Genomic DNA, 16,504 nt, shown 5'->3' with positions numbered 1-16,504 from the left:
TGCCGAGCCTATCATCCCAGGATGCAGCTTTCTTGAGGCGAACCGACGAACATGATTTGGCTGACTGCTGCGTTCACCACTAGCATCCATTACTTCGTACCAGTGGCGAGGATCCGATACTGGCTAGCTTCGGGCTTTGCGTTGGGCGTCCATGAATATAAGAACTTTGATACGGCCAGAATCTCAAATCAACGGCATTGTTCCTTGGTCTGATTTCATCGTCTGTCTCGAGTACACGTTATCACTCCAATCTCAAAAGTAGTTTTGGGCTGCTCCCTCCCTCTCCTTTCAGCCCAATCCACTCATTGCCATGACCAACATGCCTAACATAGCAGGTAGTTTCATATGGCGAATTGTACGCCATGTCGCAATCATCTTACCCGCGGGGACTCTCCTTGGTGCTGGCGTTGCCCTGGGGTTACCTCCGCACCCTCACTTGGATGCTGCGTAAGTCTGTATGCGATCGTCAAAGCTTTTATCCTGATGATGTCTAGAATCTTTTTGTTGCTAGCCGTGTCTGCTGTGGTTTCTTTTCTCCTGCACGGACCGGCCTTTCAGCAGTAGGCGCCTCGGACTGGGAATCGGAAGAGAAGCTGACAACTACGTCACAGAGCCCGTCTCGGCCCTATCGCTGCTCTCGTTGCACTTGGCTGCATCATTTCTCAGTCACATTGCTTCACGCAGTCCCCAAAGTCAAGAATCGCGATCTTGGTCGGACTTCGAGATTATATACTGAAGATGGCGGTAGTCACATCCGTGATAGCCATGAGATTGACGGCGATGCCCAGGAACAGACAAGAAACTGCGGATATAATTGAGGAGGGAGAGCACATCTCACCCAATGGCATTGAGCGATACAAATCTCTGCGCAATCTGAGCACGAAACTGTCCTGGGACTTGGCTTCCACCGCAAGTCATGTGGGTCTGCTCTCCAACATAGGCTCACTGGATTTCAAGTTCATGTCTGGACCCAAATCCCATGACTCGGACTGTTCAACTGGTAAAGACTCGGACATTACACTGTCATCTGATATGCAAGGCGAGCCCACCCGGAACATGGATATCATTGAATGGACCACTACTATAGGCTCTGCCACACACGAAACCAGAACGCCTCTTCTCAACGCAGACAGTACTGCAGAAGGATACGGCGTAATGTGTTGAGGCAGGAGAAGATCGTGTAGGCGGAGCTGTACCTGTTTTAACATTGCGAAGAAACCCGGATTTATAATGCCTAAAGGACCATGGATATTACCTTTGAGGATAGGACCTTGCCCGGAACAAGGACCACGAGGGCACTCGCCACTGAAAACCCATTGACTTTTGAGCGTTGTGTTTGCTGGACCGATGTTTCACCTCTTCAAAAGCGAGCGTCAATCTTTGTTTTCTTGATTCAACTTATTAAACCCCTTCTGACCGTGGCTGGCCCAAGGGTTTGTGCTTAGGATTAACCAAGGACTGCTTGGCAAAGGATCGCTAGCCCAGGCGCTGGATGTACCCATGGACCATGGCCGTAAACTTTGCTCAAGGCGAGGCAGGTTTGCTGGACGATAGAGTCAGATGCGATGCGTGTGTTTTATTCATTTGTGTCGTTGGCTCAATGAGTATAGATGTATATATACCCTTGGTAGTAGATGACAGGGCTTCTAGCAAGACAATCTGCGGAAAGGAAATAAACGTTGCTGAATTTGTTGCTGTTTGGGTACCCCACCTTCGGCAATGAAGAGAATCTGATATTGTTTTAATCATGCCCAGTGAGAGAAATGTTGTGATACCTAGTGAATATAAAGGTAGCAGCTTAGTATCGTTCAGGGGTGACCAGGAACGGAAGGACGGAAAGAGCAAGACGCATACTTACATAAGCCAATAACCACCAATCAGACGCTTTTATGACAACATCGCCAGGAGCTCGGGCATCCGCGACGACAGTGACAACCGACTATCATCTTCAATACCATCATACGTGAACAATATCATAAGTCAATGGCACGGGGAGCCATTCCTAGAGCCAGATAGCGCGCAGGGTCATGTTTGAGTCTCCGCTGCAGCGATATCCTTCTAATCGAAGCGCTGGTCCCCCAAAAGCACCGCGCATCTACAACTGTTGGACCCTTAGCTGAGGAGCTAAGCTGCCGCCATGTATTGGCCCATTGGAACACCACGCATCCATGCTACCAGCAGCAGTCGAGCTCCAGCCTTTAAGCTTGTCGTTTCTCATGATGGTCTTACGAGCCCCTCCGATTCCAGTTTAACGCCATCGCCTGGTCCTCCAACTTCTCAATCTCAAGGTCACACCATTGATGACCTCGACTCTCAGCCACCACCGACCCCGATAACACCAGGAATCCGACCTGTCGAGCACGATGACTATACATCAAGTAGACCGCCGCAAGCTTCTGAAAGTACCGAAACAGGAGGAATCCCTGTTAAACATCCCATACTGGCGTTGCGAGTTTCACGTTCCGGAAATCTGTTTGCTGTTATCACAACAACTTCCATTACAGTCTGGCAGACCAAAGTAAGACCTGCAAGACACGTTTGGCCCATTCGCCCTTCATGCTGACCGAAATAGCCTGCTGTTATCCTAGCTGTGGTTATTCGATCAGATTATTCCCTGGAAACGTACGGCAGAAATGTCGACCTGTTACTGAGACCTGACGCTGCCATCCTCGTCATACATACAGACCAGGGCTACCTCATCACTTACTCCTTGGCTACTGATCCCGACTCGCGCGTATACAAACCTCATTTCGCGAATTACAGCAATGTCCAGCGAAGGAGACAGAGTCTCATCGGAAGCCTCACCGGCCTGCCACCAGAGCAAATATTATGGGGCGCTGGCGAAGGCCCAGGGGTTCGCGACCTCAGTGTTCGCTTTAGAATGGTGATTAAGGTCGATGCCGGAATTGAGAGCGCGCTCGCTCTTGACGACGAGCTGATAGTTGCAACAAGGAAGCCCGCGGCTGTGCAATGTATCCGCTGGACACCGGACAGTACGGGCTCACAGACGAGAACCGAGATAATTAGTCGAATGGGATGGGTCGAGAAGAAGGCAAGCATTGTTGAGATGACACATGATCGTCCAATGAACCTCTTGACATGGATTACGAGCAGCGGACGAGCATATGCGGTCCAGCGCTACAACCATCGAGCAGAGAGCAGCCAGGTCGACGACGCGGATGCCAAGCGACTCTTCAAAGGCCACTGTTTCCATGTTCCCCAAGGCGAACACGATCGCGCCACTGCAGCGGTCATAAATGCAAGATTTTCTCTCATCGCCGTTGGTTGCTGCGACGGGACAGTACAGGTATACTCCGTCCGTGACTATGCAGGCAACATCCCTCATTCACATACCCATCAAGTCCCTGTGTCGACGGCATCTTCAGGAGCATTCACCAGTCTGAGTTACTCACCTGATGGTTACTGCCTTTTCGCGGGGTTTCAAAAAGGTTGGTCTACCTGGAGTATGTTTGGTAAGATTGGAAGTCATAGTTTTGGATCTGAAGAGACAACCTCACGCGCCAATGGAGAAGAATGGTTAACTGGAATTTCCGGGGCTACTTGGGTAGGGGGCGGCTCCGAGATCCTGATGACAGGACGGAAGCATGAAGCTATATGGTCCCTGGAGATGGCCAAGAATGCCGTTACCGGGTGTTACAATGAGGCAAATGTCTTCCGGACCGTGCTGCAGACTCCTTCAAGTGTGATGATCTACAGAGGTTATGATGTTCCAGATCTTACCAGCATCTCGGCAGAGCCATTCCTGTGGCATACGGCAAAGGTCCCTCCCACATATCTCTTGAACCAATGGCCGATACGGCAGACTGTCATCTCTCCCGATGGCCGCTACGTAGCTGTGGCTGGTCGACGGGGACTTGCCCATTATAGCGTCAATAGCGGCCGCTGGAAGACATTCGCCAACGAGGCTATGGAGAATGAGTTCCAGGTCAGAGGCGGCATGTGCTGGCATCAACACATTCTTGTTGCTGCAGTAGAAGCCAACAGAAGGTTTGAACTACGACTGTTCTCGCGCGAGACAGCCCTGGATTCGGCCCAGATACTACATACTCAGACAATTCCCGCCCCTGTGGTCCTTGTGACCACCTCTGGCGAGGACTCTCTCCTTGTCTACACCTACGAAAACTTACTGTATCATTTTATTTTTACTCCACATGGCGGCTCTATACGACTCATACAAGTAGGCCAGATTGCGTTTCACGGCATTGTCAGATCTCCAGCTCGAGTGAGGGGACTGAGCTGGATATTACCCGATACGCAGTTGACAGATGGCGACCCTTCTCAGGATGTTGCCGTTGCCTCGGTGATATTTCTTGTCGACGGAAAGCTTGTACTGCTCCGGCCATCCTTAAACGACGAGGGCCAGCTGAAATATGACATGCGTGTCATCGCACAAAACGTGGAGTACCACGCCAGTGTCCGGGATCAGCCATTGCGAAACGTGAACCGACAGCTCGAAGACAACCTCTTACGGGACGGACCGCCAGCACTAAAAGACTCTCTGTGGATATTTGACGGAATGGAGCTCAAGGCCTGGCCAGACATCAGCCAAGTTCTAGATGCGACTGGAGACAATGGCAAGGAACCGCCATCTCCAGTCTCTATTCCCGTCGACTTCTACCCCCTATCAGTCCTTCTGGAAAAGGGCATCGTGTTGGGAGTTGAATCGGATCTTGTCCAGCGTCGCGATGTGAACTTCTCGTACTTTCATTTCGCTATCAGGGTATGTTTTCAAGCGTCCTATTGTAATATGCTAGCTGACAGTGACCAGACACATCTCATACTTCCAGACCTACTGCGGTTCTATCTAAGGCAAAGCAGATCAGTTGAAGCCTCGAACCTGGCCCACCAGTACAAAGAGCTTGAGTATTTTGCGCATGGGCTTGAGATATTGTTACATCGTGTGTTAGATGAGGAAGTTGATACATCTCCGAAGCCTGTTGATGCCGTGCTACCTCGCGTTCTATCCCTTTTATCCTCATTCAAGGAGTATCTTGATATTGTGCTGCAGTGCACACGCAAGACCGAAGTTCGGCAATGGAAAACATTGTTTGCATACCTCCCGCAGGCACAAGAACTCTTTGAAGAGTCGTTGCAAAGAGGTTCATTGAAGACAGCAGGTGGGTACTTAATTATACTACATACACTGGACGAACTGGGGTCGTCAACCGAACAGTCGGTGCGACTTCTGTCTCGCGCCATGAGGGAAGGCGATTGGGAATTGTGTAAAGAACTTGCACGGTTCTTGGCAGCTATGGATGAAACTGGTGAAACGTTGCAAGAAGCCATGAGGATGGTGGAGGTGTCACTTAAGCAAGAATCGGGACAGGACAGTATCGGAAGTCGACTCCAGATTCCGTCATCGCGCGTAACAAATGGAGGAGGGAGTGGCTTGACCAGCGGCGACGAGGACGGGGCCTCGGAATCAGATAGACGGTCTGGTAGCGACGGAGGTAGTGTCGCTTCGACGATCAGTGCCACCTAAAGAGTTAAAAAAGGGCTTGGATCGACAGTTCATGTTGGGAACATGATTTTATAGCCAGTGGAGTTTGAGATTGGGAATGGTGGGCATCATGCGGTAATAGGAGTACCATTTCTTTATTATATTGGAAGAGGTCAAACCCAATACGGCTAATTGACTGAAGGGAGTGATGCTGCAGCCGAACTATTCAGTTCATCATAAATACCGATGTGATTTTCATTGTCAATTGACTAATGACTGTACCAACAGGGCTTATTTCGACGCATCGTCAAGTCGTGATGTTTCTATGGTGTTGAGATGAGGCCCAAATTCGGGACATGTACCCCGCCAGGTCACGTTACCCTGTCGTCTGGTGGCCCATCCCGTTCCAGCTCGACCGCCGCAGACGGGGACGCAACGCAGAGACAGGATGCAGAGACGGCTTTTGCAACCCCACCATCGAGAGGCCGAAACCAGAGCAAACCAGACCAAAGCATAGACTACCTAGGTACCAACGACCAGGCCAGGGATTAACGAAACACGATATTTACGATACCATAACGATACAACCTCGACGAAAATACATTCTCCAACGCACGCCTGATATTACCCGCTGCGCACCTGTCAACAACCAAGCCAGCGACTTCACAAAGCTGGGACATGGTCGCTCGTTGTTGAGCTACCTTGGTCAATAGCTTCTTTATATTTCTTTTACGCCCAGCATGATGGATGACTACGTGAGCGAGTCGGATAGCGACTATACAAGTTATTGGCGAGACTGGGTGAGTGTGCCTCCAGCCATTGTTGAACCGTGGAAGCAACGCGCTCTTGTTATCGCCGTATTGTTTTTAAAAGGATAGCGGCCATACAGAAGCGTGGGGTCACGGGGCTGCTTTGTTATCATCTTGGAATTTCATGGGCTAATCACGGATCCTTGCAGTTCATCTCATCGAGGGGTAACGAGTACTTTTGCGAAATCGACGAGGACTACCTTACGGATAGGTTCAACTTGACAGGCCTTAACACTGAAGTCCAGTACTATCAGTATGCGCTAGATCTCGTCACCGATGTCTTTGATCTCGAGTGCGACGATGAGATGCGCGAGGCCATCGAGAAGTCTGCGAGGCACCTTTATGGTCTTGTGCATGCCCGTTACATCGTTACAACAAGAGGGCTTACAAAAATGGTGCGTGCATCTTGATTAGGTATATGGTACCACTCTGCTGACATACGAGAAAGCTTGATAAATATAAGAAGGCCGAGTTTGGGAAATGCCCTCGTGTCATGTGCCACTCCCATCCCCTCCTCCCCATGGGCCTCTCTGATGTGCCCAACATGAAACCCGTTAAGCTATACTGCGCTCGCTGCGAGGATATCTACAACCCCAAGTCCTCAAGACACGCCGCTATCGACGGCGCCTACTTCGGCACATCTTTCCACAACATCCTTTTCCAGGTGTATCCCGCCCTCATCCCAACCAAGAGCGTGGAACGCTACGTTCCTCGCGTGTACGGATTCAAAGTGCATGCTTCGGCCGCTTTGATTCGCTGGCAGAGCGCCAAGCGCGACGAAATGCGCCGTCGGCTCCGCAAGCTTGAGATCGACACTGGCTTCCGTGACGAGATGGAGGACGAAGAAGAAGAAGACGAGGAGCTTGAATTCGAAGGTATAGATGGTCGTATGGCTGTTGTGGAAGGCCTTTAGAGGGCTCTTGTCTCAGACCCTGAGGAGAGCACTAGGATAGGTACTGGTGATAGAATCAGAGTCATACCGACTGGCACCAAAGACGATCCACACCAATTCGCTCAAATGGACATTAATGAAGCTCCCCTGGAAACATTCCTCGTATTCTAGCACTTATTTGGGGTTGTTGAGTGGACACGAATCTGCTTATGCGAAGGCATTCGCCGTCTCTCGGAGGCAACAAGAGCAGTTCTATTGTTTCTGCGGCTGTTGGTCAGGTTCTGGATTGGCGTTTGGCGGCAAGTCATATGGGCTGGATTGGGCTGTATAAACAACAAAGGAGTGCGAAATGTTTTATTTTTCTCTTGAATTATAGCTGTTCAACAAAGAAGCGTTCTTCCCCCCCCCCTGTTAATACATTTGGACGTGAACCTTACTGATCGCCCACCGATTATGAACCCTTGCTCTGATTTGACAAGCAATTATTTTGATATCTCACTGATAGTCACGTTGGCTGAGGTTGATACCTTGTCAATCGGCCATTTCGTTGTTCGTGTCATGTCGTGTCAAAAAATCAAAGTGGTCTATCTGCCCGCGAGCTGTTCGCTTTCCATTCATTACAAACAAAAACAATCCTGACCAATATCCAGAGGTATCACCTTTTCCCTGGAACCTGAATATACCATACATCTGAATTACATACATGTACACATGCGAGCACTGCATGTCTTGCCGTAAAGCACAATCTTCCTTAGATCGCGATATTCCGCGGTTCTAGACACGGTTCTCAGCATAATGGGCGTCACCGTACCGGTTTTCATTGAACCGCTCATCAGGGAACCTGTTTTCTAGTCGATCAGAATCATCCATCCTCTGTAGCTCCACGTCTTGGAAGTTTTGGCTGGGCCTAGGCTCTTGGTCTGTGTTTTGGCGAACATTCCGTTGAGCGAGGGCAGATGTCATGGGTGGGTATGACGTATCTCCAGAATGGCCCACGTCGCGTCGAGGAGAATAGACGCCGAGCTCCTCGTCTGTACCAGCATAGCCTTGTCGCCCGACACCTGCCCAGAACGCACGTTGATCACTTCGAGGACCCCATGCCCAGCCAGCACCAGCACGAATGGGCAGGTGATAATATCGGAACGCAAAAATGGCGGCAACCAGACCCATCAAGTAACCGAAGAGAATATCAAAGCCGTGGTGGCGACGGTCGTGCCAGCGCGAACCAGCAATGAAGATTGAGACACCAAAGGGGAGAAGGCCAAGAGCAAGGAGGTAAATCGGGGGCGCAGCAGCTTGGCGACGCAGAGATTGGACCTTGGCATTATCTTGTCCTGCGCGTTCCTTTGTGGGAACAGAAGAGAATGATCCATCTGGGCCGCGGGCGCGCGAGGGCTCGTAGGGATCGACGACAGAGCCGGTATGGATTCGTGAGGGGAACGCCGCATGGCTGGCTGCTCCTGCCACGGCAGCAGCAGAGGGCATCACGAAGGGAATAGTAACTGCGAACTTGCTGGCCATGAAGAGCGAGGCGTAAATGAGGCCACCGGCGGCAGACGACGAGTGGCCGCTGGGGTATGAGCGGAAGCCGTCGTCAATCTTGTACTTGTCGGTTTGTTGGCAGATATCGGCCGAGACAAGCTGTCCTGTCATGCTCTGCCACTTGAAACCACCAACGACATACTTGTCGATGTTTTTCCAGTCGGGGTCGCAGCGGGCAAGGAGATCCGGTCGAGGCTTGCCAAACAGATTCTTCATAGAGCTCGTGAAGAACCATGACAGCGTGAGAGATAGGACGAGGCCGAGGACACCAACATGAAGCTCCCAGAGCTTGCGCTGCCAGATAAGAGTCTTTGGGGTACCCTTAGGTACAGTCGGGCCAGGAACGAATATTAGGGAGACAACGGCGACAATGACGAACGGCACGCCAATGGCGAGGATGAACAAGAGGTAAGCGGGGACGAGTTCATGTTCGGCGAATGGATATCTTTGAACGACGTTAGCATTTTAGACAAAAAGCAAGAGATGGAGACATGCTACGTACGAGATATTAGGGTCAACAAGCGAGAATGGTCGTTTCGCAGGCGCAACTCTATCGAGCCAACCTCCGATACCAACAAAGACAAAGCAGATAATCCAGTCGAAGAGGTAGGACAAGATCAGTCGAATGGGGAAGCGACGGCCTCGCAAACCACCAGATAATGTTCCTAAACCCGAGTCGCCCATCTTGTAATATGAATGCATATTCTATCAAGAGAGGGGAGGAGAAGATCGAGTGCCGAATCGGGGGGGGAGGGAGCGGGTTATTTGAGGTTTGGGGCTTGTCGTCACACACTCAATTGAGCCCCCGTTTCCGCTTCTGTGTGCACTTGAGAGCCAGACAGTTTACGCCTCCGTCTGCGTTGGGGTCTGGGGAGGGCGTGTGGGCTTTGTAGAGAGAGGTGTGTGTATGAGAGAGAACGAAAAGAACGGCCAAGCGGCTAGTCCAAAGGAGGTGGGCTTAGGAGGAACAGCAGTTTTGGCATGCGACAATAAGTCTGGGGTTTCTCAATGACTTGGGCAAGAAATGAAGGGATAATGGCTATGGTTATGGGTATTGAGTATTGACTTGAAGTCTGGGGTATGAAGCACCGGATGATATTTTCAGTCGCCAAAGCAATCCCACTCGCCGGTCGCTCTTATGTCTTCGTTAATCGTTAATCATGTGCTTGATATCGATGTCAGATAGAATTCTTCTGTTTGTTTGGACTGGCAGCGTTGGACTGATCTGCGGACGATTTTACCAGAAAATGGTCCTTTGGAAACTGATGTAAGAAATGAATGGGGCTGACGGCTTCGGTAATTGGAGGTTACGTGTACTGCGGCACTCCTAGCCTTGGGCCCTGTGTACCAGCTGGAGTCTGGGCAGGGGGCCAAGACTATCAGTACCTCCACTACCTAATTGTTTAGGAGAATTGTCTTTGAATTTGGGGGGCCGAAGATCTCCTTTCGGGATCATGTACCGCTCCCTGCGCTCGCAGCAGTGTTGCAAGGCTTGTTTTCTACAGAGCCCTCCAGCACTAGCTTAAATCATAAAAGATCTTCACTTTGAGACTATTCAGATGGTGTTCGAGCTTGCGCGCGCCTGTTTTGTTCTAAAGTACAGGTGCCACTAGAACGAGGCTATGACGAACCCCCTGTAGCACCAGTGGCGTGTGGGAGCCTCATTGGGGAAATGCTCGCGTGGTCCCGCTTATGATCCATTTCTCTCGGGGGTCCGCGCATCGATGGCTAGGTATTTTTCAACTGGCATCGGGGCACGAGGGGCACGAGGAAGAGGAAGGGTTGTTTTTTGTTTAATATTAGTTCGCAGTGTTTCGGTACCTGCCTATATCATGTCAGATCTGGCATTCAGTGAACGCCGAATACCATCATGTGGTTCAAGTGAACTCTCCAATCCGGCCTTTGTCTCCCTTGATTCAGGTAGATTGATGATATGGATTCTCGAGTGAGAACAGAGCAAAGGAACAGGCACTTCCTCAGGTGCCAACAGCTTCCACTGTGCTCGGTGCCTCATTAACCATGCCTTCATTACGGTTACGGCGGTCCATTAAGCACTTCAACACCATCTGACAATCGTCACCCCCTTAGCCCCATCGGGCATTTTGGAATGCATGTATGTTCTCCGTTCCGTACGTGCTACCAATTCCTAGCACACCAAATATCCTAGTCAGTCATCCCGTCCTGCTCTTTTTTACAGTCTTGTTTCCCTGAAAGTCATAACTCCATGACCTGGCTTACCAGGCCCTGCCATGATCTGCGTTCATCTCTTCCCGAACCCTCCCGTCCAATCAGGTTTCGCGGATGAGAAATAACCTTAATTCTGTTACCCGCCCGCGACGTCAATGATATTAGAGCCAGTCTGGATTAGTGAAGCAAGAACAGAAAGATTGATCAACAATTGTTGACTCTACAAACTGCTGCTCAATTGCAAACCTCCTTGTAGTTTGGTAGGTACCTAGACTTCATTATGGTTTAGCACTGCTGAACCTGTCAACCAGTCTTAGCTCTTGGCAGCGAAAGACTCGGATTACGATTCGTGGCTCTGTGAGGCTGTGCAAAGTACCTAGCTACCTAGCCGTGTGGGCTTGACCCATCAGTAGCCGCCCTTGTATGGACAGCGCCGTCCAAAAAAAAAACATAGTATTCAATCGATTCTCCGCATAAGCACAAGACGAACTCATTGGCTCTTCCGTAAAACCAACGGCTATTCGGAATCTTGGGCGTGCTAAGACTAATTAGTAAAGCAGATGATATAGCATATCACGGGACTAAGCAACTGCGTTGAGTTCAGTACTCGCTATCTCCACTGACTCAGCCTGAACCCTTTTTTTTTCGGTGGAAGCCAAAGGACCCTTGCGCCTTGAGTGTTGAGACTGTTGCGAGTCAGTGAAACACTATACCCTTGTTGAAACTCGAAAGGCCTTTGTCTGGTCAGAGATTGCAACAGCACACTCATTGTTCGATAGGGTCCTGCCATTATAATTCTCGGGTGCTTTGAACATGATCAGATCGTTTGCAAGGATATGACGATTGACTGTCCATGGCAAGGTTCTTGCATGAACCTGTCATCCAGGCTTCACCACCGCCAGCGTTTACGGTGCGGTCTTGGGATATATACGATAAAAGGCTGTGCTACGGGGTATAGTTTTGTGAAACCAGCTTGTAACAATTGCACATGTAATGTCAAATTGCCAAAACATCAAATCCTGGAATATACATGTTCCTACGTGGTTCTTTGATTAAGACGCCAATTGGGCCCTTATCTATAATGTCACATATGATACAATGCAGCGTCATAATATACAATGCACTGACGACCGACTTCTTTCTCGGCCTGGCATGAGCTTTTCATCCAACGCATCAACTCATCACCCCTTTCCCTTAATTGGCCTTGTCTCGGCGCTTTCCGTTGTTTCGAGGTCGAGGTACCACAACCCACTTGTTTCTGTTGTGCTTGCGTCGGGTCTTGTAACCACTCTTGGTCTGACGATGGTGTTAGCATTGCTTCATATGCTTCGAGGCTATTAGGTAGTCTTACAGGAACACCCCAAGGAGAGACAGGGTGACGATTACCCTTCGATTTACCTCTACCACCACCATGAGGATGGTCGACTGTGTATTTCATGTCAGCAGCAGTCTTGCTAAGATGCGCCTGTGTTCCTTACCCTTGTTCATGGCAACACCACGGACTGTAGGTCGAATGTTGAGCCACCGGCTTCGTCCAGCCTTGCCCAGCTGGCGATAGTGGTGATGGATGTTGCTAGCCACGCCAATCGTCGCACAAGCATCCTTGCTAACTCGTCGAACTTCACCGCTCTGGAGTCTAACCTCAACGTACTTGCCGGTCATGACCCTAGTACCGTCGTCTTTCGTCTCCTCGTTCTTGTTGACAACCACAGCTGAGGTGCCGGCACTACGACAAAATACGGCGCCACGTCTAGCTGCAGATCCCACAGCAAATACTGTAGTACCGACAGGAATCATGTGCATAGGTAGACAATTACCACGGAAGGCAGTCTTTGCAGCTAGAATACCGGGATCAATAATACCACCCATGCTGTCAAGCAGATCTTGAGGAATACCGGCACGATAGCTGTGCACAATATCCCCAGACCTCAAACCATCAGCGGCAAGAATGTAAGTGTGACGTCCGGTAGCCTTCTCAGTGACAAGAGCAATGTGAGCACTCCGTCCTGGGTCGTATTCAATGCGTTCCACCAGGTGAGGTCCTGGTCGGTTGCGGAGGAAGTCAACCGTTCTTATTCTTCTCTTCGCACCGCCACCTCGGTGTCGCACGGTGATCCTACCAGACACATTTCGGCCACCCTTTGCTTGGCCCTTCTTCGGGAATGTTAAGGGAAGGAAAGGTCGTCCTTTCCAGAGATGATCGTTGATAGGTCGCTTGAGATGTCTCACACCAGGTGTTCGGGGCTTATAGACTCGCAAGATGGCGGATTGGCTCTCGGGGTTCTCGGCGAGTTCTTTTGGGCTGGCGGTGGTTTCGTTAGAACGTCTGATGGTTGCATATGTTCGTGGGAGCGATCGGCCCAGCGCTATGCGCAAAGCGCTCTGCCGTGCAGCAGCAAATTGAAGGCCGGACTGAAGCATTGTCTGTCTCGGGTGTTTAGGTTCGAATTTTAGCAGCTGGTCTTCATCGGAGTCGATTCGTGTGGTTTTATGGTTTGATATTAACTCAGAGGGGAAGGCAGTGACGTTCCCCAACGACGGTCGCTAGAGAGCAGGTTAGGCGGACTACCAATATTAAATGCTTCCTGGTAGCTCAAACGATCTCTAGCTAGTAGCAAGAGGCGATCGGGGAATCCAGGACCGTCAAGAAAGAAGCCCACTATCGCCAATTGCACCGTTGGTGTCGTTCGGGATGTTCAAATTTCATCGGATAATGAATAACTTTGTGCCGGGAAGACAGATCTGAGCCACTGCACAGAGACCTGCACCGCCACATGCAGCCGCCACAAACGCCCTCACGTAGCTCCCACATGGCTCGTGCTTCGTGAACCTCGACCCGCGACGAGGCTGGGCCAATGAGGTTGAACTCAAAGGCGGTTGGCCGGCGGTTGCTAGGGCGGCAGTCCCACAAAAACACAGTCCTGAGCCGGAAGTAGTACGTAGCTTTTCCAAGGTTCCAGGTTGACAGCAGCTTTCGCGACTTGACCTGGATGCAGGCGCGTTTTGTACTGATCTCATCCATCCCGCCCCTCCATACTAAATGTCAAGACCCCGTCCACCATCGTCCGTTTACCTTGACCTGGCTCTGTCTTCTTTTGATATTCAACTTTGTAAATGTGCCTGTCGCCTCTACCGTCTCTTTTACGTTTATCCTTGTTCGACCATCGGGATATTGCCATTTCTTTAGGGTCTTCGTTCATCCTACCATTCTCATTATCCTCCGTCTGATATCAAGCATCTCTGCTGAACTATCCAGCCCTACTCGACATTTTTCGCACCTAACTACTAAGTCGACTGCACATCACGCCGCAGTATTCGATTCTTTGCGCGTTTCGATACGTCCTGGGAAAATAGCAAAGCTATCGCATCACCCCTGCTCCTAACGAGCTCCAATCCTTTTCTTTCGAGTGGGACATCACGCTTGGGAGCCTGACGTACCTAGAGCAACGAAGAGCAACGCGACTTGTCTAGCCGCGTACGGGTACGTACCCACTTTGGTGGATCTCCACAACTCATCTTCCTTACCCGCTCGTCAAAACACTTCTATCGTCCTCACAACCACAACTGTTCTTGAACATAAACATCGTCTCCGCCCAAACTTGCCCATTGCTCCTGTCCTTTTACCTCTTGTTTACTTCCTCCGCCAACAACTTTCTATTCCGGCCCGGGCATCCTCGACTAACATACAGCATCAGTCATCGCTCCATCTATCACGACTCACAACATTCCTTTCTCGGTGTTTTCACCAGTCTTGTCCCAAAGGTTGGTAGTTGAATTCCTACTCTGATTCGACTGTCTCGGCAGCTCGAATGCTGTTTGTCTATAACCTTTCGTGATCTCAGCCATCTTTTTCCTTTCATGTTTCTCATTCGACGCGTTGACTAACTCAACTGTTCCAGCACTACCCCCTTGTCAATATTACACCGATCAACAACTAGATAGCCAAGATGCCTCCAGTAAGTGCTCAGACGCGACCGAGAGGCTTGGGTTCCTTTCCTGATCAGCCATTCTAACTTGAGTAGCAGGCTCGGGCCACCCGTACGCGCCTCACCGGCAACGAGAATGACGAGAACAGCGGCACGACGCGTCTTACAAGAGCCCAAGCTGCCGCTCTCAAGGTTGATGAGCTATCAATGCCTGCTAAGGCTGCCCTGCAAACAAAGAAGTCCACAGCCAACGGTACCGCCGCCAGTAACACGCGGAAACGCGCTGCATTGGGCGATGTCAGTAATGTAGGAAAGGTCGATGGTGTTGCTGGAAAGAAGGCCAAGGGATTGGTCTCCAAGGCTGCTCAACCCACCGGTATCGAGAAGAAGACTGCGCGTCCTACCACAAGAACTGCTCTCGGCTCGAAGCCTACCAACTCCAAGACACAGTCCGGTTCCGGCACCATTAACAAGCGAAAAGTTGTAACAGATGCCGCCAACACCAAGATAAAAGCTCCCGTCAACGAAAATGAGCATCCCTCCAAAAAGCAGCATCTTATTTCTGAGGAACGTGAACGATCAGAGACGCCTGTTGAGGTTGAAGTCGAGAAGCCTGAGGTCTCTCTAGACAAGGCAGAGGTACAAGATGCACCTTTCGAGTACCCTCCTGGCGTCAAGGACTTGGACAGCGAGGATCTAGAAGATCCTCTTATGGTTGCCGAGTATGCCAATGAGATCTTTGAGTACTTGCGCGATCTTGAGGTCAAGTCGATTCCCAATCCTGAATATATGTCTCATCAGGACGAGCTCGAATGGAAGACGCGCGGTATCTTGGTCGACTGGCTCGTTGAGGTTCATACCCGTTTCCATCTACTTCCCGAAACCCTCTTCCTCGCCGTCAATCTTATCGATCGCTTCCTATCAGAAAAGGTGGTTCAGCTTGACCGTCTCCAACTTGTTGGAATCACTGCCATGTTCATCGCTTCCAAATACGAAGAGGTCCTCTCTCCCCACGTCGAGAACTTCAAGCGCATTGCCGACGATGGTTTTACTGAGGCTGAGATTCTGAGTGCTGAGCGATTTATCCTGAGCACTCTCAACTACGATCTCAGCTACCCCAACCCTATGAACTTCCTCCGCCGTGTCTCCAAGGCAGACAATTACGATATCCAGTCTCGAACCATTGGAAAGTACCTGATGGAGATTGGCCTGCTGGATCATCGATTCATGCCCTACCGACCTAGTCACATTGCTGCTGCTGCCATGTATTTAGCGCGACTGATGCTTGACCGTGGCGAATGGGTACGTGAAATTCACATTCTTAACGTGACGACTACTAATGGGTCTGTAGGACGAGACTCTTTCTTACTACGCTGGTTACACTGAGGACGAGATCGAGCATGTCGTTCAGCTCATGGTCGACTACCTCGCTCGCCCTGTCACTCATGAAGCATTTTTCAAGAAGTATGCTAGCAAGAAGTTCTTGAAGGGTATGTATCTATCCCAGCACATAAGGAATAGCCAGCTAACAAATTACAAAGCTTCGATTCTTGCACGCCAATGGGCAAAGAAGAATGCTCATGTATTTTGCGTCCGCGACGTTCATCTGAGCCTTGATGAGCTATCATAGGCACTTCAAGTCACCACTTTGATGGCACATATTATTCGATATTCTGAAGAACAGGAT

At 50.3% G+C, this 16,504-nt stretch overlaps 6 protein-coding genes across 6 annotated transcripts; 4 read left to right on the top strand and 2 right to left on the bottom strand.

The window, feature by feature from the left end:
• Positions 1–319: 319 nt before the first annotated feature.
• FTJAE_2145 (uncharacterized protein) lies at positions 320–1,164 on the top strand (the record flags this gene model as incomplete). The annotated part of the gene is made up of 2 exons (XM_037348309.1): positions 320–447; positions 612–1,164. The coding sequence occupies 2 exons, from the start codon at positions 320–322 to the stop codon at positions 1,162–1,164; spliced, it is 681 nt and encodes a 226-aa protein (XP_037210742.1).
• A 973-nt stretch (positions 1,165–2,137) lies between these two features.
• FTJAE_2144 (DUF1339 domain protein) lies at positions 2,138–5,503 on the top strand (the record flags this gene model as incomplete). Its single annotated transcript, XM_037348308.1, has 3 exons — positions 2,138–2,518; positions 2,573–4,741; positions 4,790–5,503. 3 exons carry the CDS (start codon positions 2,138–2,140, stop codon positions 5,501–5,503), a joined length of 3,264 nt encoding a protein of 1,087 aa, XP_037210741.1.
• Positions 5,504–6,201: 698 nt separating this feature from the next.
• On the top strand, positions 6,202–7,183 carry FTJAE_2143 (Casein kinase II subunit beta-2; the record flags this gene model as incomplete). The annotated part of the gene is made up of 3 exons (XM_037348307.1): positions 6,202–6,261; positions 6,420–6,665; positions 6,734–7,183. 3 exons carry the CDS (start codon positions 6,202–6,204, stop codon positions 7,181–7,183), a joined length of 756 nt encoding a protein of 251 aa, XP_037210740.1.
• A 753-nt stretch (positions 7,184–7,936) lies between these two features.
• FTJAE_2142 (diacylglycerol pyrophosphate phosphatase) lies at positions 7,937–9,388 on the bottom strand (the record flags this gene model as incomplete). Its single annotated transcript, XM_037348306.1, has 2 exons — positions 7,937–9,149; positions 9,207–9,388. 2 exons carry the CDS (start codon positions 9,386–9,388, stop codon positions 7,937–7,939), a joined length of 1,395 nt encoding a protein of 464 aa, XP_037210739.1.
• A 2,697-nt stretch (positions 9,389–12,085) lies between these two features.
• On the bottom strand, positions 12,086–13,913 carry FTJAE_2141 (50S ribosomal L2 protein; the record flags this gene model as incomplete). The annotated part of the gene is made up of 4 exons (XM_037348305.1): positions 12,086–12,187; positions 12,243–12,316; positions 12,370–13,315; positions 13,683–13,913. 4 exons carry the CDS (start codon positions 13,911–13,913, stop codon positions 12,086–12,088), a joined length of 1,353 nt encoding a protein of 450 aa, XP_037210738.1.
• Positions 13,914–14,838: 925 nt separating this feature from the next.
• On the top strand, positions 14,839–16,447 carry FTJAE_2140 (cyclin B; the record flags this gene model as incomplete). The annotated part of the gene is made up of 4 exons (XM_037348304.1): positions 14,839–14,847; positions 14,917–16,119; positions 16,169–16,307; positions 16,359–16,447. The coding sequence occupies 4 exons, from the start codon at positions 14,839–14,841 to the stop codon at positions 16,445–16,447; spliced, it is 1,440 nt and encodes a 479-aa protein (XP_037210737.1).
• Between the last annotated feature and the right edge of the window lie 57 nt (positions 16,448–16,504).

The sequence above is a fragment of the Fusarium tjaetaba genome (genome assembly GCF_013396195.1).
Source record: "Fusarium tjaetaba strain NRRL 66243 chromosome Unknown NRRL66243_c0000039, whole genome shotgun sequence".
Lineage (NCBI taxonomy): Eukaryota > Fungi > Ascomycota > Sordariomycetes > Hypocreales > Nectriaceae > Fusarium > Fusarium tjaetaba.
Note: the sequence above shows the minus strand (reverse complement) of the source record. Positions and strands in the feature narration are given on the sequence as shown.